Below are 20,109 nucleotides of genomic sequence, written 5' to 3' on the forward strand. Positions count from 1 at the left end.
CCAGTTACAGGTGTGTGTGTGTGTGTGTGTGTATGGGATGGGGGCTATGCCACATCCAAACTGAATGTTGTGTTCTTATACCAGATGAATCTACTAGTATTTCTTCTTTGTTAGCGCATATGAAAACTCAAGTAAATGCCTTACATGACCCAGCCCCAAGCCTAAGTGACTTATTAACTCACTGGGTTGGGTCCTGGCAGGTGGGGGGAAGCATGATAGAAAAAGTTGTCAGTCATATCAGGACTGCTTCTTTTAATTTGTCTCTTGTATGTGTCTGTACTGTTGTTGCAGACTGTGTTTCCAGTGAGGTCAGTTGGCAACTAAGAGAGCTACCTCCCTGCTACTGAAGCCCCTCACTGACCACTCGGGTTGTCTCAGGGAAGAGGAGGTCATGTGAAACTCTAAGAGCCAGTCATGAGAGAGTGTGGAGGAGAGACTGTTCTGTGATGTGACCTCTGCTGGACCTGAGAGCTGGACCTGGGCCAGAATGCGGAAATTGATTACTGCAAATCTCTCTTAGAGACTGATCGTATTTGATGTTCATTCTGAAATAAATCAGTACCCTTCCTTTCCTTGCCTCCTGCTATGGGCTGGTTTCGAGAACAAGTTGTTGTCCTAAACTGTTCAAGCCCATGAAGTAATTTCCATACCTGGTAGCATTCATGTAATAGTATCCATGCATGATGTTCCCCCCTTTAAGCTATATAACTATTTGGCACCTGCCAAGCAATGCAGGAATCCATTTCCTCTTGCTGACACCCAAGACATACTTCCTATATAAGTTACCCTTAATCTCCATCAGTGACCACCTTGGAGTGGCCAGTTTCTTTCTTTCTTTGGTCTTTTCCTACTCTCCTATTATAGAGTTAGATTTTTAGTTTTGGGCATGTACAAACACGGAGAATTCTCCCAGTCAGGCTGGGTGCCTCCCACCCCCCAGCACTCCAAGGGAAGTTCCTTTCCCCAACGTCTCAATCCCCACTGCACTGGACAGGACCCCCATTAACCCTTGCTCCTAGCCAGGTAAGGTCCCTCTAGGACCCTAGCCTTGAAAGTTAATGGACCATGCACTCATTCTGCCTTCTAGGCCAACCCGGCACCAGTAGGAAAATCTGAGCCCTCTCTACTTAAGGGGACAAAGGGGTACTACAAGTCCACGCGTAGGCGGCGACACACTAAAGGCTCCTCTGGCCAAACCAGCAGCCCGAAGGTGGAACAAGACCGGTGCCCCAAGGAGCACCCAGAGCCAAGGCCTCAGTCCCACTAAGAGCGGAGCTGCCCCGCCCTCATAAGCGCCTATTGGCCAGGCCAGGTTCTGGAGGCGGGTCCTTCACCCGGACTTAGTCTGGCGGAGAACACCCTGGAGGCAGTAGTGGCTGCTGCGGTGGTGGCGGGGCTATGGGAGTCGACGCGTGGCCTTCTAGAGTCCGTGCTGGCGGCCGCTGGGGTGCAGTGGGGCCACCGATGCCACCTCTTTCTTTACTATTTTTGTTTTTAGCTCTGCCTAGCTCTCGGGCTGCGGGATACAAGGTGAGCGGGGCCCGTGAGCGGAAATGTCCACGAGTCAGAGAGAAGCCCTGAGTAGGGTCCGGAGGGGTGGATGGGTCTATTCTGTAGGTGCCTAGTGAATGGTTGCTGATATGACAGCGTGGTCTGAGTACGTGCTTGGCGTGAGTGAGAGGTCTGGCTCCGTGCGTCTCTGTGAGAACGGGGCTGCCTGTACCTGCCTCTTGCTTCTCCGGGTCGGCTTGCCTGGACTGCATGGATTGAACTGAATGATTGAGTGCGTGTATGTGTGTGTGTGTGTGGGGGGGGTGGTGGTGGTGGTGGTGGCAGGGGAGAGATGGTGCTGGGTGAGACCTGGAGCTCTGCAGTCAGCTGGCCTGGAGTTCGAGCCTGCCTCCTCCACTTCCTGGCTGTGTGGGCCAGTCCCTACACTTCTCTGATTTCAATGTTCTCATCTGAAAACGAGATAATATTATCCCCATCCTGCAAGGTGGTTGCTCGGTGCTTACAGATACTTAATAAACGTTAGCTACTACTATTATTATTTTCCCAGGGTGCGAATGAGAGTGGCCTTGAGGAGTTGTTCCACTAGGGAGTTGTATCTGTGAGCACAACTATGTGTGTTTCCTCCCTGGAAGGGCCTGGCCCTTCCTCTCTGAGTCACTCACCTCTAGATCCAGTTACCTTATGCCCCCCATCCCCACTCCCACCTCAGCCTGCCTCTTAACCTTGGGATAAGGGACAGGGTGTGTGAGTGTGCATTTGGGGTATCTGTGCAGACATGCCCCACGGTGCAGCCGGACATGCTCAACGTTCACCTGGTGGCCCACACACATGATGACGTGGGCTGGCTCAAGACAGTGGACCAGTACTTTTATGGCAGTGAGTAGAGGGTGGGGACTGATGCCTGGGACTCCCATGACTCCTCTGAGCCCTTCAAATCCTTTCTTGGTCCTGGATATTAGGGTGGGGGCTATGCCCAGCTAGTGAATGGTTGCTGATATGATAGCGTGGTCTGAGTGTGTACTTGGTGTCAGTGAGAGGTCTGGCTCTGGTTGAGAATGGGGCTGTCTAGGAATGCTCCCCTTGGCTTGCTGATCCTTGATTACCTGACTCCTGTGCCCACAGTTTATAATAGCATCCAACATGCAGGCGTTCAGTATATCCTAGACTCTGTCATCTCTTCCCTGCTGGCGGAGCCTACCCGCCGCTTTGTCTATGTGGAAATGGCCTTCTTCTCCCGTTGGTGGCATCAACAGACAAATGCAACACAGGATGTCGTGCGGGACCTGGTGCGCCAGGGTAAGCTTCCCCAAGGAAGTGAAAAGAGGAAGCCCAGCTTAACTACTGTTTCTGCTACTGTGGCTTGTGAGATTTTATCATTCTATGTGCAGACTGAATGTGCATGTGATTCTGCCTGCCTGGAATTTCCCTTTATTTGTAGAACTCTTAGGCATCCTACAAGGCTCTACCTCCAGTGGGTCTTTTGGGAAGCCTGGCATGCAGGGGGCCCTCTGCTCTGTATCTGGGTACACTGGCCTGGGCATGTAGGCAGACCTTCTCATGCCATGCATTGCCAGCCCCAGCCCCACTCCTGGTCCTGACAACCTACCCAGATTTTCCCCCACTGGCACAGGGCGCCTGGAGTTTGCCAATGGTGGCTGGGTGATGAATGATGAGGCGGCCACCCACTATGGAGCCATCATAGACCAAATGACGCTAGGGTTGCGCTTCCTGGAGGACACCTTTGGCAGTGACGGGCGCCCCCGTGTGGCCTGGCACATCGACCCCTTCGGCCATTCTCGGGAGCAGGCCTCACTTTTTGCACAGGTGCTTTCCCCACTTCCCTTGCACCCACCCCTTCACTCACGTTGACTCCTTGTGCAGTTCCTCAAGCCCAACCCTTCTCTGCAAGCTCACATGGACCAGGCCCTGTTCCCTGTCTCTCTGACCTCTTGAGACCCTGCCCTTGGAGACCTACTCCTTTTCTGCTCTGGCCTTGAGCCCTCTCTTCTGTAGCCCAGGCTGACCAGCCCCCTGCAGCTGGTGACTCCTCCTATCCTGATGCTGCCCCATTTGCTAGAATTCTAGCTTCTCTGCAAGCTAGGTAGCATGTGGAGGCCTGCCCAGCTTTGCAAGCACTTCTTGACTACTGCCATGACCCCTTCAATGCTCAGTCTGCAGAAGGGAGAAGGTCTCCTTGAGTCAGGTTTCCTTCCTGGAAGGTGGAGGTGGGTTCTAGCGTTGGACCCACCCCCTTTCAGGTTTCCTAGGGTGCATTCTGACCCTTCCCTAAGTTTCCTCATGCTGAGGCAGCTGGCAGGTGGTGGTGAGAGGGCTGAGCACTTAGTCATCCACCCTTTTTCCCACTCCTCATTCTGCCCCACTCCCAGATGGGTTTTGATGGCTTCTTCTTCGGGCGCCTGGATTATCAAGATAAGTGGGTGCGGCAGAAGAATCTAGAGATGGAGCAGGTGTGGCGGGCCAGTGCCAGCCTGAAGCCCCCAGCTGCTGACCTCTTCACCAGTAAGGGGGTAGATAGGTGGGGGCAGGTCCAGCCCCAAAGGCATGTTACCTGTGCAGTCACCGAGGGCCCCACGCTCAGAAGAGCCCTGGGCTTGGTTTTACACTCTGCTGTCATCTTGAAATTTTTAATAATTTATGTCTAAGGGCCCAGCGTTTGCACTTTATACCAGACCCCGCAAATTCTGAAGTCTGACTTGGGTGGGGTGTGGCAAGCTTTGATGGGACAGGTCTGGAGTGCTGGGCCACCCTGAGCCTGGTGTGGTCCACAGGTGTGCTTCCCAACATTTACAACCCACCGGAGCATCTTTGCTGGGATGTCCTGTGTGCTGACAGGCCTATCGTGGAGGATCCCCGCAGCCCTGAGTACAATGCCGAACAACTGGTCAATTACTTCCTAGATTTAGCTGCAGCCCAGGTAACCCCAGTGCCCAGACATGGAAGACTGGGTATATAATGCATTAGACCCTTCTCACAGCCTAGGGTCTGATTCCCTGACACACTTCCTCATACCGTCAGAGGGAGGTAATATTCCATTCACCCTCACCATGCTCTCCCTCTGGATTTATGTGTTCCTGATCAGAAGTGTGTGGGCCCTTCACCACTGCACACACTCGCTATGGCCATGAGATAGCGTGGTGCGCTGCTTCAGTGCTCTCATCTGTGTGGTAGGCCCGAGAGAATGACGCAATAACTTGTGGCTACTTTTTAAAAGCATTTTACTTATTTATTTTTAGAGAGGGGAAGGGAGGGAGAGAAACATCAGTGCTTGAGAGAAACATTGATTGGTTGCCTCTTGCATGCCCCCCACTGAGGACCTGGCCGGCAAACCAGGCATGTGCCCTGGCTGGGAATCGAACCAGTGACCTTTTGGTTTGTAGGCCACGCTCAATCTGCTGAGCCACACTAGCCAGGGCACTTGTGGCTATTTTTAAAAATTAATTTTAAAGAGAGAGAAAGGGAGAGAGAGAAACATTATTTTGTTGTTACACTTATTTATGCCTTCATTGTTGATCCACGTATGTCCTGACTGAGGATCAAACCTGCATCTTTGGTATATTGGGATGATACTCTAATCAACCTGTGGCTATTTTTACTCATGTTCTTATGGTCCCGTGTCACATACTTCCACACACCTCTGTTGCCATGCCATTGTGCACCCACACTTAACCACATGTATACGAAGACACAGGGGTGGGCAGGACACTCTGGCCTGAGGACATCCCCAATCTGTCTGCAGGGCCAGCTCTACCGCACCAACCACATTGTGATGACCATGGGTTCAGACTTCCAGTATGAGAATGCCAATATATGGTTCAAGAACCTTGATAAGCTTATTCGGTTGGTCAATGCCCAGGTGAGTGTGCCCCTACTCTGTGTGTACATGTGTGCTCATATCCCTGGGCCTTTGGTCAGATGAGTAGCTATGGGTGCTCTCATTTTTTTTTGCTCCTATAATTAAATAAACACCATAAATTTAGTGGCTCAAAACAACAGAAATACATTATCTTATAGTTCTTTAGGTCAGAAGTCTGACACAGGTCTCACTGTGCTAAAATCAAGGTTCAGCAGCATTGCATTCCTCCTGGAAGCTCTAGGGGAACATTTCCGGGCCTTCTTCATCCTCCAGAGGCCGCCCACATTGCTTGGCTCATAGCGCCCTTCCTTCATCTTCAAAGTCTGATCCTGCTTCTGTCATCACATCTCTTTCTCTCACTCTCACTTCTTCCCCTTCCCTCTTCTATTTTTAAAGACTTTTGTGATTACATTGGGGTCACCCAGATAATCCAGAATAATCTCTGTTTTAAGATAATCTGATTAGCAACTTTAATTCCTACTGCAAGCCAAATTTCTGTTTGCCTTGTTGCAGGTTGCGGGTATTAGGACCTGGACATTTTTGGATGGCCATAATTGTGCCTAGCATGAATGTGTTGGTGTGGCCCTTGTAAGTGGCTTGTGGCTGTGTGGGCAGGCGGTCATTCTCTCATCAGCACAGAACCTTGTTGGCCCTCTTCCATTTAAGGTGTCCCTTCTCATCGCTTCCATCCTCAGAGTTGTCTACCAGCACAATCTCCATGTCTTCACCTTCCACTCACTCCCTGTGTTGCTGTTTCACCAGAACAGCTCTCAGTCACATCACCACGGGCCTTTAGCAGACACTTCTCATGCCTCAGTCATCCCATGCCTCTCAGGGGCCAGAACACCCTGATCACTTCCTCCTGCAAGTACCATGTTCCTAGGCTGCCAGGATGTCACACCTTCTTAGTTTTGCTCTTGCCACTGATGGCTCCTTTGCCTACTCCATTCTATGGAAATGGGAATCTCTCAGTTCAAATCCTGGCTCTGCCACTTGCTGGCTCTGTGACCTTGAGAAATGTTTAGCACCCAGTGCCTCAGTGTTCTTAACCAGAAAATGGGCATAATGGTGGTTTTCACCTGATAGGGCTCTGGATGAGAGTTTATTTTATTTTATTTTTTAAAATATTTTTAAAATTTGCCTTGCTGGTGTAGCTCAGTGGATAGAGCGGGGACCTGTGAACCAGATAATCGTGGTTCATTTCCCAGTCAGGGCACATGCCTGGGTTGCAGGCCAGTTCCCAGTGGGGGACACACAAGAGGCAATCACACATTGATATTTCTCTCCCTCTCTCCTTCCCTTCCCCTCTAAATATAAATGAATAAAATCTTAAAAAAATATATTTTTAATTTAATTATTGTTCAAGTACAGTTTTCTGTATTTTACTCCCATCCCAGCCCACCCCCCTGGATGAGAGTTTAATGATTTCATTTACATGGATCTGTTAGGACAGAGCTAGGTAAATAATAAATATGTTTTTTGGTTATTATTATTCTTTTTAAAGTATATTTTATTAATTATGCTATTACAATTGTCCCATTTTTTTCTCCCTCTTATTCCCCTCTGCCCTGCACCCCTCATCGCACCAGCATTCCCCCGCACTCTTATCCCTTAGTTCATGTCCATGGGTCAAACACATATAAGTTCTTTGGCTTCTCCATTTCCCATACTAGTCCTAAACTCCCCCTGTTTTCTACCCACCCTTTATGCTTCTTATTCCCTGTACCTTTTCCCTGATTCTCCCCGCTCTCCCTCCCCTCTGATAACCCTCCATATGATGTCCACATCTGTGATTCTATTCCTGTTCTAGTTGTTTGCTCAGTTTGTTTTTGTTTTTAGTTTCAGTTGTCGATAGTAGTGAGTTTGTTGTTATTTTACTGTTCATATTTTTTATCTTCTATTTCTTAGATAAGTCCCTTTAACATTTTATATAATAAGGGCTTGGTGATAATGAGCTCCTTTAACTTGACTTTATCTGGGAAGCCCTTCCATTCTAAATGGTAGCTTTGCTGGATAGATTAGTCTTGGATATAGGTCCTTGTTTTTCATGACTTTGAATACTTCTTTCCAGCCCCTTCTTGTCTGAAAGGTTTCTTTTGAGAAATCAGCCGATAGTCTTATGGGAACTCCTTTGTAGGTAACTCTTAACTCTCTTCATTTGCTGCTTTTAAGATTCTTTCCTTATCTTTAATCTTGGGTAATATAAGTATGATGTGTCTTGTGTTTCTCTTTGGGTCCAACTTCCTTGGGATTTTCTGAGCTTTCTGGACTTGCATGTCTGTTTCCTCAGATTGGGAAAGTTCTCCATTATTTTTTAAAATAAGATTTTAATTTCTTGCTGTTCTTCTTTTTCTTCTGGCATCCCTATGACTTGGATATTGGAACTTTCAAAGTTGTCCTGGAGGTTCCTATGCCTCTCCTCACTTTTTTTTTTTGAGACTTTTGGTGACCCTTTGGTTTGCAGGCTGGTTTGCAGGTCTGCTTTTCCACTCAATCCACTGAGCTACACCAGCCAGGGCTATTTTTTTTTAATTATTTTTTTCTTGGGGGTGAGGGGAGTGGAGAAGGGAGGTGCGGACTGGGAAACCCAGCCGGAGGGGAGGGAAGTGGGAGTGCGGGCGGGAGGGAGGCGGGGAGGGTTTTTAAAAAAATTTTTATTTCTTCATTCTGTTCTGGTTGAATGTTTATTTCTTCCTTTTGCTCCAGATCATTGATTTGAGTCCTGGTTTCTTTCCCTTCATTGTTGGTTTCCTGTATATTTTTCTTTATTTCACTTTATATAGCCTTCACTTTTTCCTCTATTTTGTGACCATGCTCAACCATTTCTGTGAGCATCTTGATTACCAGTGCTTTGAACACTGCATCTGATAGGTTGGCTATCTCTTTGTCACTTAGTTCTTTTTCTGGAGTTTTGATCTGTTCTTTCATTTGGAGCATATTTCTTTGTTTTAGAGCAGCTGTTACACTGTAAGGGGAGGAGGCTTAGGTATTGGCCAGGGTGGCATAACTCAGGTTGCTGTGTTGTGGCACTGTATGTTGGGGAGGGGTCAGAGAGAGAACAATGCTGCTTGTTCCCTCTTGGCCAGCTTTTAGTCACTTTCTCTGCTACCCACAAGCAGATTGGGCCCTCTGGTGCTCATTCCTGGGTGGGTGGTTTCATGCACATTCTAGGACTCTGCAGGCCTCTCTGATGAACTCTACTGGGAGGCTGGGAGTTTTTCCTGCTGCTGCAGTCCCCACAGGTTTTTACTGCCAGAGGTTTTAAAGTTTACTTTTCCTGTGCTGGAACCCTGGGTTGCTCAATCTGTCTCATTCCCCATTTGTTCCTCCTGGTTTGTCCTTATGCAAATGTGGGACCACCAGCCGCCATCTCGCCCGCCCGGTCCTCCAGCCTCCGCCTTGCCATGTATCCTCTCTGCTCTGGCTGCCTGTCTCCGCCCCTTTTACCAGTCTGGATGAATGTTTCTTCTATAACCCCTTGGTTGTTGGACTCCTGTACAGTTTGATTTTGTGTCGGTTCTGGTTGTTTTTTGTTTTTAAATTTGTTGTTGTCCTTCTTTTGGTTGTATAAGGAAGTAAAGTGTATCTGTCTATGCCTCCATTTTGGCCGGAAGTCTATTAATATTACTCTTTGGGGCTGAAAACATTCTGCTTCCCAGATACCAGCTGCAATGTCTCCTCCAGGAACCCTGCCGATGGAGCTCTTGCTCTTCCTCTGTACTCATATCAGTCTTCACAAATACCTGTCACATCCAGGTTGATTGTAACCAACTGACTATCTGTTCAGTCTCTCTTCTGCACTTGGCTGTGAATTCCATGATAGTGGGGCTGGCCTCTGGTTCTAGATTACTTCAGTAATCCAAGAATGTTGAAGAATCCAGTGATTGTTGAATGAATACAGTGCGTCTATAGGTCTGTGTGTGTAACTGCACATATGACTGCACGTGCAGCAGTGTAGATGTGTGTGCACATAAAGGCATGTGGTCCCATGCACTTCCCTTCATTCACTTAAATGAGTGAATGAGCACCTACTGTGTACCAGGCTCTGGTATAAACATCCTTTTCTCATGGAAGAGGTCACCGTCTTGTTCTTCTGCCTCCCTGGGTTGAAAGCGAACCTTTAGTATAACAATTGTATAACCTGACAGTGCTGAGAAATGATTATTCCTGCCCTGTGTGTTGTACTTAGTTTTTCCACAAAAGTTTTTAGTAGTAAAATTGAAATTATTTAAAAAGTTTAGTAAAATTTCAGATTTACTCATATCACTGAAATTCTTTGCAGGTTGGTAATATTTAGGTTTGGACAAAATACATTTTCACATTGGTTATTGGTTTTCACTTAAAATGTGAATTAAGAGAATATGAACCCACTGGATGCATAAATGTGCATATGAGCTTCATACCTGTGGGCCCATGTCAGGAATTTGCAGACCCCGAGGGCTCACACATGCACACCTTCCCCCAGCAGCAGGCCAACGGGAGCCGTGTCAATGTTCTCTACTCTACTCCAGCCTGTTACCTCTGGGAGCTGAACAAGGCCAACCTCACCTGGTATTTGGGGGTTTGGGGAGCTAGGGAGGGTTGGCATGCCCTGTGGGTAGTGACCCTGCCCTCAATGCCTCTGCAGGTCAGTGAAACAGGATGACTTCTTCCCGTATGCAGATGGCCCCCACCAGTTCTGGACTGGCTTCTTTTCCAGCCGGCCAGCCCTCAAACGCTACGAACGCCTCAGCTATAACTTCCTGCAGGTAGGTGGGCACTTGTCTTCAAGGGGGGACCCGACTGGCCCCATGCCTCAACATACTCCCTGCCCGCAAGGTATGCAAGCAGCTGGAAGCACTGGCGGGTCCGGCGGCCAACGTGGGACCCTATGGCTCTGGAGACAGTGCACCCCTCAGTAGGTGTCTGGCTGATGAGGGGGTTGGGGGTGGGGCTCAAGCTGGACACCAGACCACAGCCATATCCTTGAGTCCCTTCAGAAAGCCCCGAAGAACCCTGCCCATCCTGCATAATGACCTTTCACATCTCCCTGGGGTTGGGGCTCAGAGTCCTGCAGAGACTCCACTTGGCTCACCACTTGCTCACCACCATCTGTCTGCAGACGAGGCAATGGCTGTGCTTCAGCACCACGATGCAGTCAGTGGGACCTCCAAGCAACATGTAGCAGATGACTACGCACGCCAGCTGGCAGCAGGCTGGGGACCCTGCGAGGTGTGTGTGGCAGGGCCTGGGGCCAAAGGGCAGAGACAGGAATGGCGAAGCAGGTTTGCACTGAAAATGTGAATTAAGAGAATATAAACCTACTGGATGCATAAATGTGTGTATGAGTTTTAAAATTTCTGTTAAGAGGTCGTGGAGGTGGGCCCGGGATGAGAGGGGCGGAGGCTGGAATGGCACAAGGCCTAGAAGGCCTAGAGAGGGTGGGGGAGTGGAGACCGAAAGGAGCAGGGCCGGAAAGGGCTGGTGGGGCCGGCCTGGACCTGAAGGGGAGACTGCGCAGTGGGCTTGCGGAGCAGACGCATGCCTCCATGCTCCTTCCCAGGTCCTCCTGAGTAATGCGCTGGCACGGCTCAGCGGCTCCAAGGAGAAGTTCGCTTTCTGCCGCAACCTCAATATCAGCCTGTGTCCACTCAGCCAGACTGCAAAGAGCGTAAGCCACTCCTAGGTGGGGGTTGGGTGGGGTGGCGGTGGGCGGGCAGGTCCCTTGAGCCTTGGAGAGGTGAAGAGGAGGTGGAGCTGGCAGCTGAATTGTTTTGGTGGATCCCTCTGGGCCTGATTACAGGGGGCTCAGTGAAGCTGGGGTGGGATGAGACCACATGAGGGCTTGGATCACCCAGGGTAGTTGCTGTTCATTGTGGGCAGGCTCAGAGAAGGCCTGCTCTAACTCATGCCCAGTCTCATCCTCCTGCCGCAGTTCCAGGTGACCATTTATAACCCCTTGGGGAGGAAAATAGATCGGATGGTGCGGCTTCCAGTCAGCAAACACATTTTCCTCGTGAAGGACCCCAGTGGCACAGTGGTGCCCAGCGATGTGAGCCTGTTTGATGAGTGTTCTGCTCCTCACATGACTGCCTCTCCTTATGGGCATTTCTCCCTCCCCATCGGGCGCCTTCATGGTTACCTGCCCCTCCGTGAAAAACTCCTGCCCAGTACTTTTTTTTTCTTCTCTGAATCTACCCTCTCCGTCCCTTAATATAACTCCCGAGAACATTTGTCCCCTGTGAGTATCTGTCTGTCTGTTTTTAGTATCTCCCTATGAAATATTTTCCTCTTTATGAATATTCTCCTCATTCTCGAAGGCCTCTTCCCATGAACCTCTTCCTTCCCCCCAAATCTTATCTTTCCCTCATACTTTTGTCTCAAAGATCCCTTCCCCCACTGATTCCCTCACTCCTTTCCCTTCCACAGTCTCTCTAGCCTCCCAGTGGTTTTTTTTCTACCTGATGAATCTTAGAATTCCTTTTTTGTTTTCTGCAATCTTTAACTCAGAATTTCTGTCACCTCCATACCCCCACCTACGCAACACCTAACTTTCTTCTTCCTGTCCTGGCACTCCTTCCCTCCTGGAGTGCGACCCTTTCCGTATGTGCGTCTCTACAGGTGCACTCAGAGTCTTGACTCAGTTTCCCTTCTCCCTTACTCGAGGTGGTGGTGGTGCCTGACTCAGACAGGCAGGAGCTGCTTTTCTCAGCCTCAGTGCCTGCCCTTGGCTTCAGTGTCTACTCAGTAACCCAGGTGCCTGGCCCGAGCCCACAGGCTCTCATCTACCAGCCCAGACCCCAGAAGTCCTTGTCCCGCATCAAGCCCTCATCTCGCATCAAGCCCTCATCTCGCACCAAGCCTTCCTCCCGTGTCTTGACCATTCAAAATGAGGTGAGACTCCATACAGATTCCCTTTCCTGCCCTGGTGACAAATTTGGGGTGTCATGGTGAGCTGCACCGGCTCTGGGTCAGTGGGTCTAGTGGTCAGTGGGTCTAGTTCATGGTCTAGTGTCACCAGCTGCCCTATTGTGTGCCCTTGCTTTGAGTCATAATATCCTCTACTGAGGCTGTCGTGAGGGCCTAGTGGGTTTACGGGTGTCATTTGACAGATATATCAAAGCTGATGGTGGTAGGGGCTTGCAGATTGAGTGAAGGTGTGTCAGAGACTTGAGGAAGGGAGCCATGTGGCCATTTGGCCGGGAGATCCTAGAGAGGAGGTAGGGGTGACTGGGAGCACTGAGGGGTGGTTTGTAGTGTGTTTGTAGATATTTGGGGGGAAGAGGAATTCAGGCAGGCAGGCAGGGAACAGCAGACACAAAAAGCTCTAAAAGAAATTAAAATTTATAAATTTCCATGGGTCTTTAAAAGTCTTGTGGACCCTGGCACTGTGATTCCTGTCGGTTGCACAAGCAGCCCTGGACCCCCAGACCAGCTGAAGATTGGATTTAGGGGGTCACAGTGCATTCAGGTGGCTATGGGGAGGGAACAGCCCGGGGAGACCAGGAAGGGGTCAGTAGCACTAGTCCTGGAAGGCCTTGGAGGTGGTGAGAAGTGTTCAGACAGGATAAGGTAGAAGGTGGAGCTACTAGGATTTGCCAGTAGGGTCAGGGGTGAGGGGAGAGAGAGGAGGGAAGGGTGACTCTAGGGTTTACTCCTGAATCTCAGGAAGGATGAAGCTGCCCTTGGCTGAAGGGATGGTCATTAACATCTGTCTCCCCCTTTTATGTCCAGCACATCTGGGCTAGGTTTGACCCTGACACAGGGCTCTTGGTGGAGATAAAGAACCTGGACCAGGACCTCCTATTGCCTGTTCGCCAAGCCTTCTACTGGTGAGGGAGGACCACCAGGCCAGGGAGGAGGTGGGAACAGAGCTGGGGTTTCTTACCTGATGTTCACCTAATCCGGCCCCAGGTACAATGCCAGTATAGGCAACAGCCTAAGCAGCCAGGCCTCAGGTGCCTACATCTTCAGACCCAACCAACAGGAACCACTGCTCGTGAGCCACTGGGCTCAAACCCGCCTGGTGAAGGTCTGGAGCCAGGAATAATGAGTGGGCATTGTGGGCTGTGTGGAACCTGGGAGGGTGGTGTACAATGTGTGTGTGGGGGTTGGGGGTTGGGGAAGGATTTACGTCTCCATCAGATCAGAGGGCTAAGATCTGAGGGGAAGACTTGAGGACCTTTCCACAGGGCTGCTGTATTATATGGCATACAAAGGCATTCACATCTGCTGTGGGTGTCAGCCTTATACTTAGCTTTGGAAACTGGCAGGGCATTCCCACTTGGCTCATGAATGGGGAGAACCGGGTAGAGCTACTTGAAGAGTTCATCAGGGATCTGTGCTAGGGTGGGATTGCATCTGGGGTGTATATTGGAGCGTTCACACTTGGGTAGCACTTGGGTGACTCTCGGTTAGGGAGGTTATCTGTGTAAGCATCTGATTGGGAACAGCTGTCACGCTTGCAGGGTTTCCTGGGGCAGCTTCTTGACATTTCCTCTTAGGATGGGAATGAGGCAGGTGATGGTAAGACTCACCATTTTAAGAAAGAAAGATTTATTTACTTATTTTTAGAGAGAAGGGAAGGGAGAAAAAGGGAGAGAGAAACATCAGTGTGAGAGAGAAACATTAATCGGTTGCCTCTTGTACGTGCCCTGACTGGGGACCAAACCCGCAATCCAGGCATGTGCCATGACTCAGAATTGAACCGCCAAACTTTTGGTTTATGGGACCATGCCCCACCCACTGAGCCGCACAGTCAGGGCATAAGACTCACCTTTGACATGACACCCGTTGTGGTGAATGTCTGTATTCCAGGGTTAGAATATAGTTTTACTGTTGTAAAAGAGCTACCTGAATTAACCATCTAAAGAAAGGTTCTTTCCATGGAACAGAAAGTCTGGCTGGGCCACCCAGGGTAGGTAGGGTGGTTCCACAGTGATCCAGACCCCTCCTATTTTATTGCTCTGCCTCCCTCAACATTCAGCTTCTACCTCATGACCCAATATAGCTGCTCAAGCTCCAGCCATCATTTTTGCATTCGAGCTAATGGGAAAGGAAAGGGGCAAGAAATGTTCATACCACTTTGATCACTTTCCAATTGGCAGACCATAGTTATACAGCTACTAATAGCCTCAGGGAAGACTGGAGGATACAGTCTTTATTCTAGGTAGCCATATGTCCAGCTAGAATCCTCTTCTAAGGAGGGAAGATGGGATAGTGGTGGGTTCGAAGCAGGTATGCCACACTCAGGAATTATATGGCAATGACTGGTGGGGTGTATGGGCATCACACTTAAGCAGGTGGGGGGAGGTAGGCAGTGTTCTCATGCTATCACTGGGGTTGACCCTGATCTAGGCCTTTGTGAGGTTCACAGCAGGGGAACACATTTGTAGGGTTCACTTCTACTCAGGTGTGGGCTCACACCTGCCCAATATGCCTGCAGACAGCCTTGGTGCAGGAGGTGCACCAGAACTTTTCAGCCTGGTGTTCCCAGGTGGTTCGTCTATACCCAGGACAGCGGCACCTGGAGCTGGAGTGGACAGTGGGACCAGTACCTGTGGGGTGAGTGGCACAGGCTGGGGCCAAGGGAAGGGGACCAGGGTAGAGTGGAGGTAAGCCAGGCTCACAGCCTTGCTATTCCTTCAATTACAGTGATAACTGGGGGAAGGAAGTCATCAGTCGTTTCGACACTCCGCTGGAGACAAAAGGAGTCTTCTTCACTGACAGCAATGGCCGGGAGATCCTAGAGAGGAGGTAGGGGTGACTGGGAGCACGGAGGGGTGGTGTGTAGTGTGTTGGGGCTCATGGGTGGGAGGGCCATCTGCGATTCTATAGGTGTGGGAGGGAGAGGATGAAGTGGGAGTGAGGAGTGGGGGACCCGGGAAAGGGGAGCTGGGTAAGTGGAGCTGGAGCCTGGGCCTGACCGAATCCTACCTCTTCCCTCCCCAGGTGGAATTATCGACCCTCCTGGGAGCTGAACCAGACCGAGCCAGTGGCAGGAAACTACTATCCAGTCAACAGCCGCATTTATATTACGGTACCCCCACCCCCGCTCCCCAGCTCTTCTCAAAGTAGGGAGTCACCCCTCATTCTTTGCCTCTCCCAAGTGTCCTTGGCAGTGTCCACCATCCCCTGTGGGGTCTGCCTGGGGGCTGTGGCTGGCTGACAGTGTGCTTCCTTACTCTCACCCCTTCCCCTTCAGGATGGAAACGTGCAGCTGACCGTGCTGACTGACCGTTCCCAGGGGGGCAGCAGCCTGAGAGATGGCTCGGTAGAGCTCATGGTGAGTGGTCTGAGCTCCATCTAAGCTAGAGTTCTCCCACCAGTTCCACCCTGGCCTCCTGCTGGACATTGAAGCCAATTTCTGTTCCAGTTCTCTGCTAGGTGCACCCCTCTGGGGTCCTACTAAGCTGAGACTTTCGTTCCTATGTGAGAAGTTTATTCCATGCTTTTTATCCAGTTCCCACCCAGACGCCCCCTCCGGGTCCTGACCTGCTCTATCTACACTTTCGTTAGGTCCTTACCTCCCTTGTCCTAGTCCTCCGCTAGATAGGATCCGCATTTCTGTTGGGGTCCCTCTTAAAGTTTCCACAATTTCTGGCTCCAAAATTGCCCAGAGGGGTCCTTAGCCTCTCCTGGCCTCTCGCGCCGCAGGTGCACCGAAGGCTGCTGAAAGACGATGAACGTGGAGTTGGGGAGCCGCTGCTGGAGAAGGGGTTGGGGTTGTGGGTGCGAGGGCGCCATCTCGTGCTGCTGGATAAGGCCCGGACCGCTGCTGTCGGGCACCGGCTGCAGGCAGAAAAGGAACTCTTGGCCCCGCAAGTGGTGCTGGCCCTGGATGGTGGCATCCCCTACCACCCGAAGGTAGCCCCGCGCAAGCAGGTGAGGGGCTCGGGCCAGCAGAAAGAGAGGAACGAGTGAAGCTGGAGGCGGGGGCGGGGCTCTCTAGGCTTAGTCCGGATTCAACTCACTCGCTCGCAGCTCATCCCGGGGAGACCATAATCTGGCTAGCTTCTTGTCGTGGCTCAGACCTGTCCTACTTGGACAGGGTCCCCAGACTCTGGCCCCCTCCGCCCCCCACCTTCCTCACCTCGGCCCCGCCCCTCGGCCAGCCCCGCCTCTCAGTGCCTCATTTCCCATCCTCACTGGGGGTCTCCTGCCGCACCAATTTGGACCCACCCAACCCAGCACTGCCCCATCCCATCATTGGCTCAGCCCTCCCCTTCCTGGCTGAGCCCGGTCCCGCCCAGTTAAGTCCCGCCCCCATGACCACTAAGCCCCTCCCCTCACGTCGGGTCCTCACCTTCAGAACTCGGCTCAGCCCCGCCTTGTCTCCCCGGCGGCTCCCTTTCTGCAGTTTTCAGGACTCCGCCGGGAGCTGCCTCCCAATGTACACCTGCTCACACTGGAGCGTTGGGACCGTAAAATGCTGCTGCTGCGCTTGGAACACCAGTTCGCTGTAGGGGAGGACAAGGGCGGCAACTTGAGTTATCCGGTTACCTTGGACTTGAGGGTGAGGAGGGCAGAGGTGGGAAGGAAAAGGAGAAAAGGTAGAGAGGGGAGAGGGGAAACCCCGCTTTGACACCAGTGATGCCCACCCGTCCACTGTCCCCCAGGACCTGTTCTCCACCTTCACCATCATCGACCTTAAGGAGACCACGCTGGCGGCTAACCAGCTTCGGGCCAGTGCCTCCAGGCTCCAGTGGATGGCGAGCAGGGGTGGGTGCTTGCCCTTCCCTGTGGCTGGGAGCTGGGGGCTGTGTGGGAATTGTGGCAGTGTTGGCCAGGACCCAGGTCCTGATTCAGGGTCTGGGGCAGTATTCAAATCCAGGTTAGGGGTTTGAGTCTTAAGTAGGTTCAGCAAACTAGTGATGACTCTTGGGCATCTGAGGTTGGCCTGCAGTCCTAAGAACAAGATTTGAATCTTTGTCCGTGTCTAGTTCACCGGTGGGGTAGGGTTGTTCATCAGCCTTAGGGTTGACTTGACAGGCCTTGCGATGGGGCTTGAAGGTGTGAGGGTAGTGGCCAGGCATTGGGAGGATTTGGGGAGCTGGGAGTGATATCCAGGCCCTGGAAGCAGTTGAAGAATCTGGCAGTGAGGCCCTAGGAACAGATTTGAAGGTGCATGGCTGTGTCCAGGCCCAGGGGAGGGAGCACGGGGTGAGGGAGTGAGGTGGAGGAAGTCTGCACCTCTCACTCTTCCCCTGAACTTCCCAGGCCCCACATTCAAGCACTTTCCCTCCCGGCTGGACCCTGCCAGCATCACACTGCAGCCCATGGAAATCCGCACATTCCTGGCCTCTGTGCAATGGAAAGAGGACAGCTAGACCTGCTGGGGGCAGACTGCCCCCTTTCCAGCCTGATTCCCTTGTCCCTTTGCTGCTGCTGCCACCAATGAAAGCCATTAAAATGCCACTAATAAGCCTTGGGTCAAGGTGTGACTGAGTGTGGGTATTTTTTTTTTTGAGGGTGATAGAATTTATTAACCAGGAAAGTCTGCAAACTTTAGCTGACCCATGACCTGAGGTCTTGCAGAGAGGTCAGTTGCTGCCTGAATCCTTACACCAGACTCTCTGTTGTCCCAGGATTCTGGGAGGTCCTGGGGGAGGAAGTGGATTCAGAGGTAGGTCCCAAAGCTAGGCCTGGGATGGATAGGCGGAGAGAGCTTGGCCATGCCCCTGTTTTGGTGTGCCCTGGGATCAGCTTTGGAAGGAGACCTTTGGATGGGATACGAAGTTTGGAATCAGAAGAAAGTGACTTCAAAGCACCCTTGAAGGTGCTTTGAGGCCTCAGAGGGGTGTGGTTCACTTGTGGTCAAGAGCTGGAGTTTAATTGGTGAGGGGAGTTTAACTGGGGAGGGTCAGGGCTCAGTTGGAAAGGGGAGGGCTGACCAATGAGGAGATGGGGTGGGCCCAGGGGCAGGCCCTGCCCCCACCCCAGAAAATATTTCCAGGTGGAGGGCGTGGATAGGTTGGCTAGGAACCTCCGGGGAATGTACCCTGGCCCTGGATGAAGTCAGTGATGGGACCTGGGTAACAGACGTGCTTTGGAAAAATTTTCTAAGTCTTCCCCTAAAGAGATGGACCAGAGAGATCCAAGGAAGGCACTATGTGTAGTTGCTATCCTGCATGGGGTCCAGTTGTTGGGTGCATCACCTGAAAACTTTTTAAAGTTTACCTCCAGAAGGGGGAGGCAAAGGAGCCCACCAGGGTAATCCTCAGCATTTGTGCCAGGGCAGTTGCTGTCTTGTATTGGGCCCACAGAAACTGCTTAGAAGTACTTGTCTGGTGGCAGTTATCAGGAGGAGGCAACAGGCTCTAGCCACCGGGGAAGAGTAGGAAGATGATCCTCAGCCCTGCCATGGTCACATGTGGGCCTTATGTACCACCTGTGCCTCCGGAAAATGTTTCCAGCTCACCGTTTAGAGGGAGGTAGTGGCCAGGCAGCCTAGGGACCACTGTGGAGGGTCCAGCTGCAATCCTATGTGGGGCTGGGTCAACAGATGTACTTCTCAAAAATATTTTTTTTTACTCTCTTAAATTGTTTATTACGTAATAATTTTACAAACTTATATTAGCCGTAATGATGGAGATGGAGAGTATTGCGACTTCTCCAAGCTGCATGGTAAGAATCACCAATAGTGTGGTGGGACTCGTGGCCCTTACCAAGGCTATGGCCCTCAGCCTGCAGATGGCAGCTCTCTCATCTGCCTGTGCTTGTGGACTGCTTTGGTGATCCTTTGGGTGTTAGGATTCCTTCTGATAGCCTTATGGAATGGATCAATGAGGATAACCTCAAAGAATTTGTATGTGGAATCTTCACTAACCCAGTAAAAACTCAGGACTCTCAGGGCCCCACAGTGGTGTCTAGCCCACTTCCTGGCAACAGACAGAAGACTCCGAGCAGATGTCAGCTGGTTAACACTATGGAGGACAGGCTTGCTGTAGGTAGCACACTTAGAAACAGGGCCTCTGTGGCCTCCACAGCACACCCAAATCCTATATATGAGGTCTGTCTGGAAAAAAGTCCAGCTGTTGTTAACATAATGAGAATAGTTTGCATGACATCCATGTAACTTGGCAGCCAAGGAGAGTAGGCTGGAATGCACATGTGTGAACAATGACGACTTTACTGTACTAGTCAGTGGGGGTAGTAGACACCATTGAGTGAGCTTGTGTACTGTGTGGTCATTGTATTCAAAATGGCTGAGTGAGTAGAACAATGAATCTGCATCAAATTTTGCATTAAGCTTGACTATTTCTCCATGGAAATCTTCGGCCGATTCGGAAGGCTGCAGCTATGGGCAACTGGTGATTGGCAGCTTCATCATGACAGTGCACCTGCTCATCTTAAGCAGAATTTTTTTGTAAAACATCAGATCACCCAGAGGACTCAGCTCCCTATATCCCAGATTGGGTGCCCTGTAACTTCTTGCTTTTCTCAAAGCTAAAATCACTTTTGAACGGGAAGAGATTTCAGACTGTTAATGAGATTCAGGAAAATATGGTGGGGCAGCTGATGGCGATTGGGAGAACTGTGTGAGGTTCCCCAGGTGCCTACTTTGAAGGTGACTGAAGTGTCATTGTCCTACATACCATATTTCTTGTATCTTGTATCTTATATAATATCTATTTTTCATATTACATGGCTGGATACCTTCTGGACAGACCTTGTATGACATAACCTAGATTGGTCTTATATTCCACCCTGCTGTGCTTTATCAGTTGGGTAGGGTGGGGGGC

At 50.9% G+C, this 20,109-nt stretch overlaps 1 protein-coding gene across 2 annotated transcripts; it reads left to right on the forward strand.

Moving 5' to 3' along the window:
• Positions 1-1,335: 1,335 nt before the first annotated feature.
• On the forward strand, positions 1,336-17,805 carry MAN2B1 (mannosidase alpha class 2B member 1). Of its 2 annotated transcripts, none has more exons than XM_037145712.2 (24): positions 1,336-1,530; positions 2,286-2,388; positions 2,635-2,808; positions 3,143-3,336; positions 3,900-4,032; positions 4,302-4,447; positions 5,270-5,386; positions 9,852-9,937; positions 10,014-10,134; positions 10,205-10,283; positions 10,488-10,597; positions 10,929-11,036; positions 11,301-11,417; positions 12,032-12,259; positions 13,100-13,197; positions 13,280-13,397; positions 14,811-14,929; positions 15,020-15,121; positions 15,317-15,404; positions 15,570-15,650; positions 16,022-16,249; positions 16,725-16,880; positions 16,984-17,086; positions 17,585-17,805. In XM_037145712.2, exons 1-24 carry the CDS (start codon positions 1,399-1,401, stop codon positions 17,692-17,694), a joined length of 3,051 nt encoding a protein of 1,016 aa, XP_037001607.2. In that variant the 5' UTR covers positions 1,336-1,398; the 3' UTR covers positions 17,695-17,805. The 2 variants fall into 2 exon arrangements, with proteins under 2 accessions (XP_037001607.2, XP_037001609.2); XM_037145714.2 differs by having other exon boundaries at positions 1,337-1,530; positions 9,855-9,937.
• Positions 17,806-20,109: the final 2,304 nt, after the last annotated feature.

Source organism: Artibeus jamaicensis, unplaced genomic scaffold (assembly GCF_021234435.1).
Source record: "Artibeus jamaicensis isolate MK-2021 breed Jamaican fruit bat unplaced genomic scaffold, CSHL_Jam_final contig_3290, whole genome shotgun sequence".
Lineage (NCBI taxonomy): Eukaryota > Metazoa > Chordata > Mammalia > Chiroptera > Phyllostomidae > Artibeus > Artibeus jamaicensis.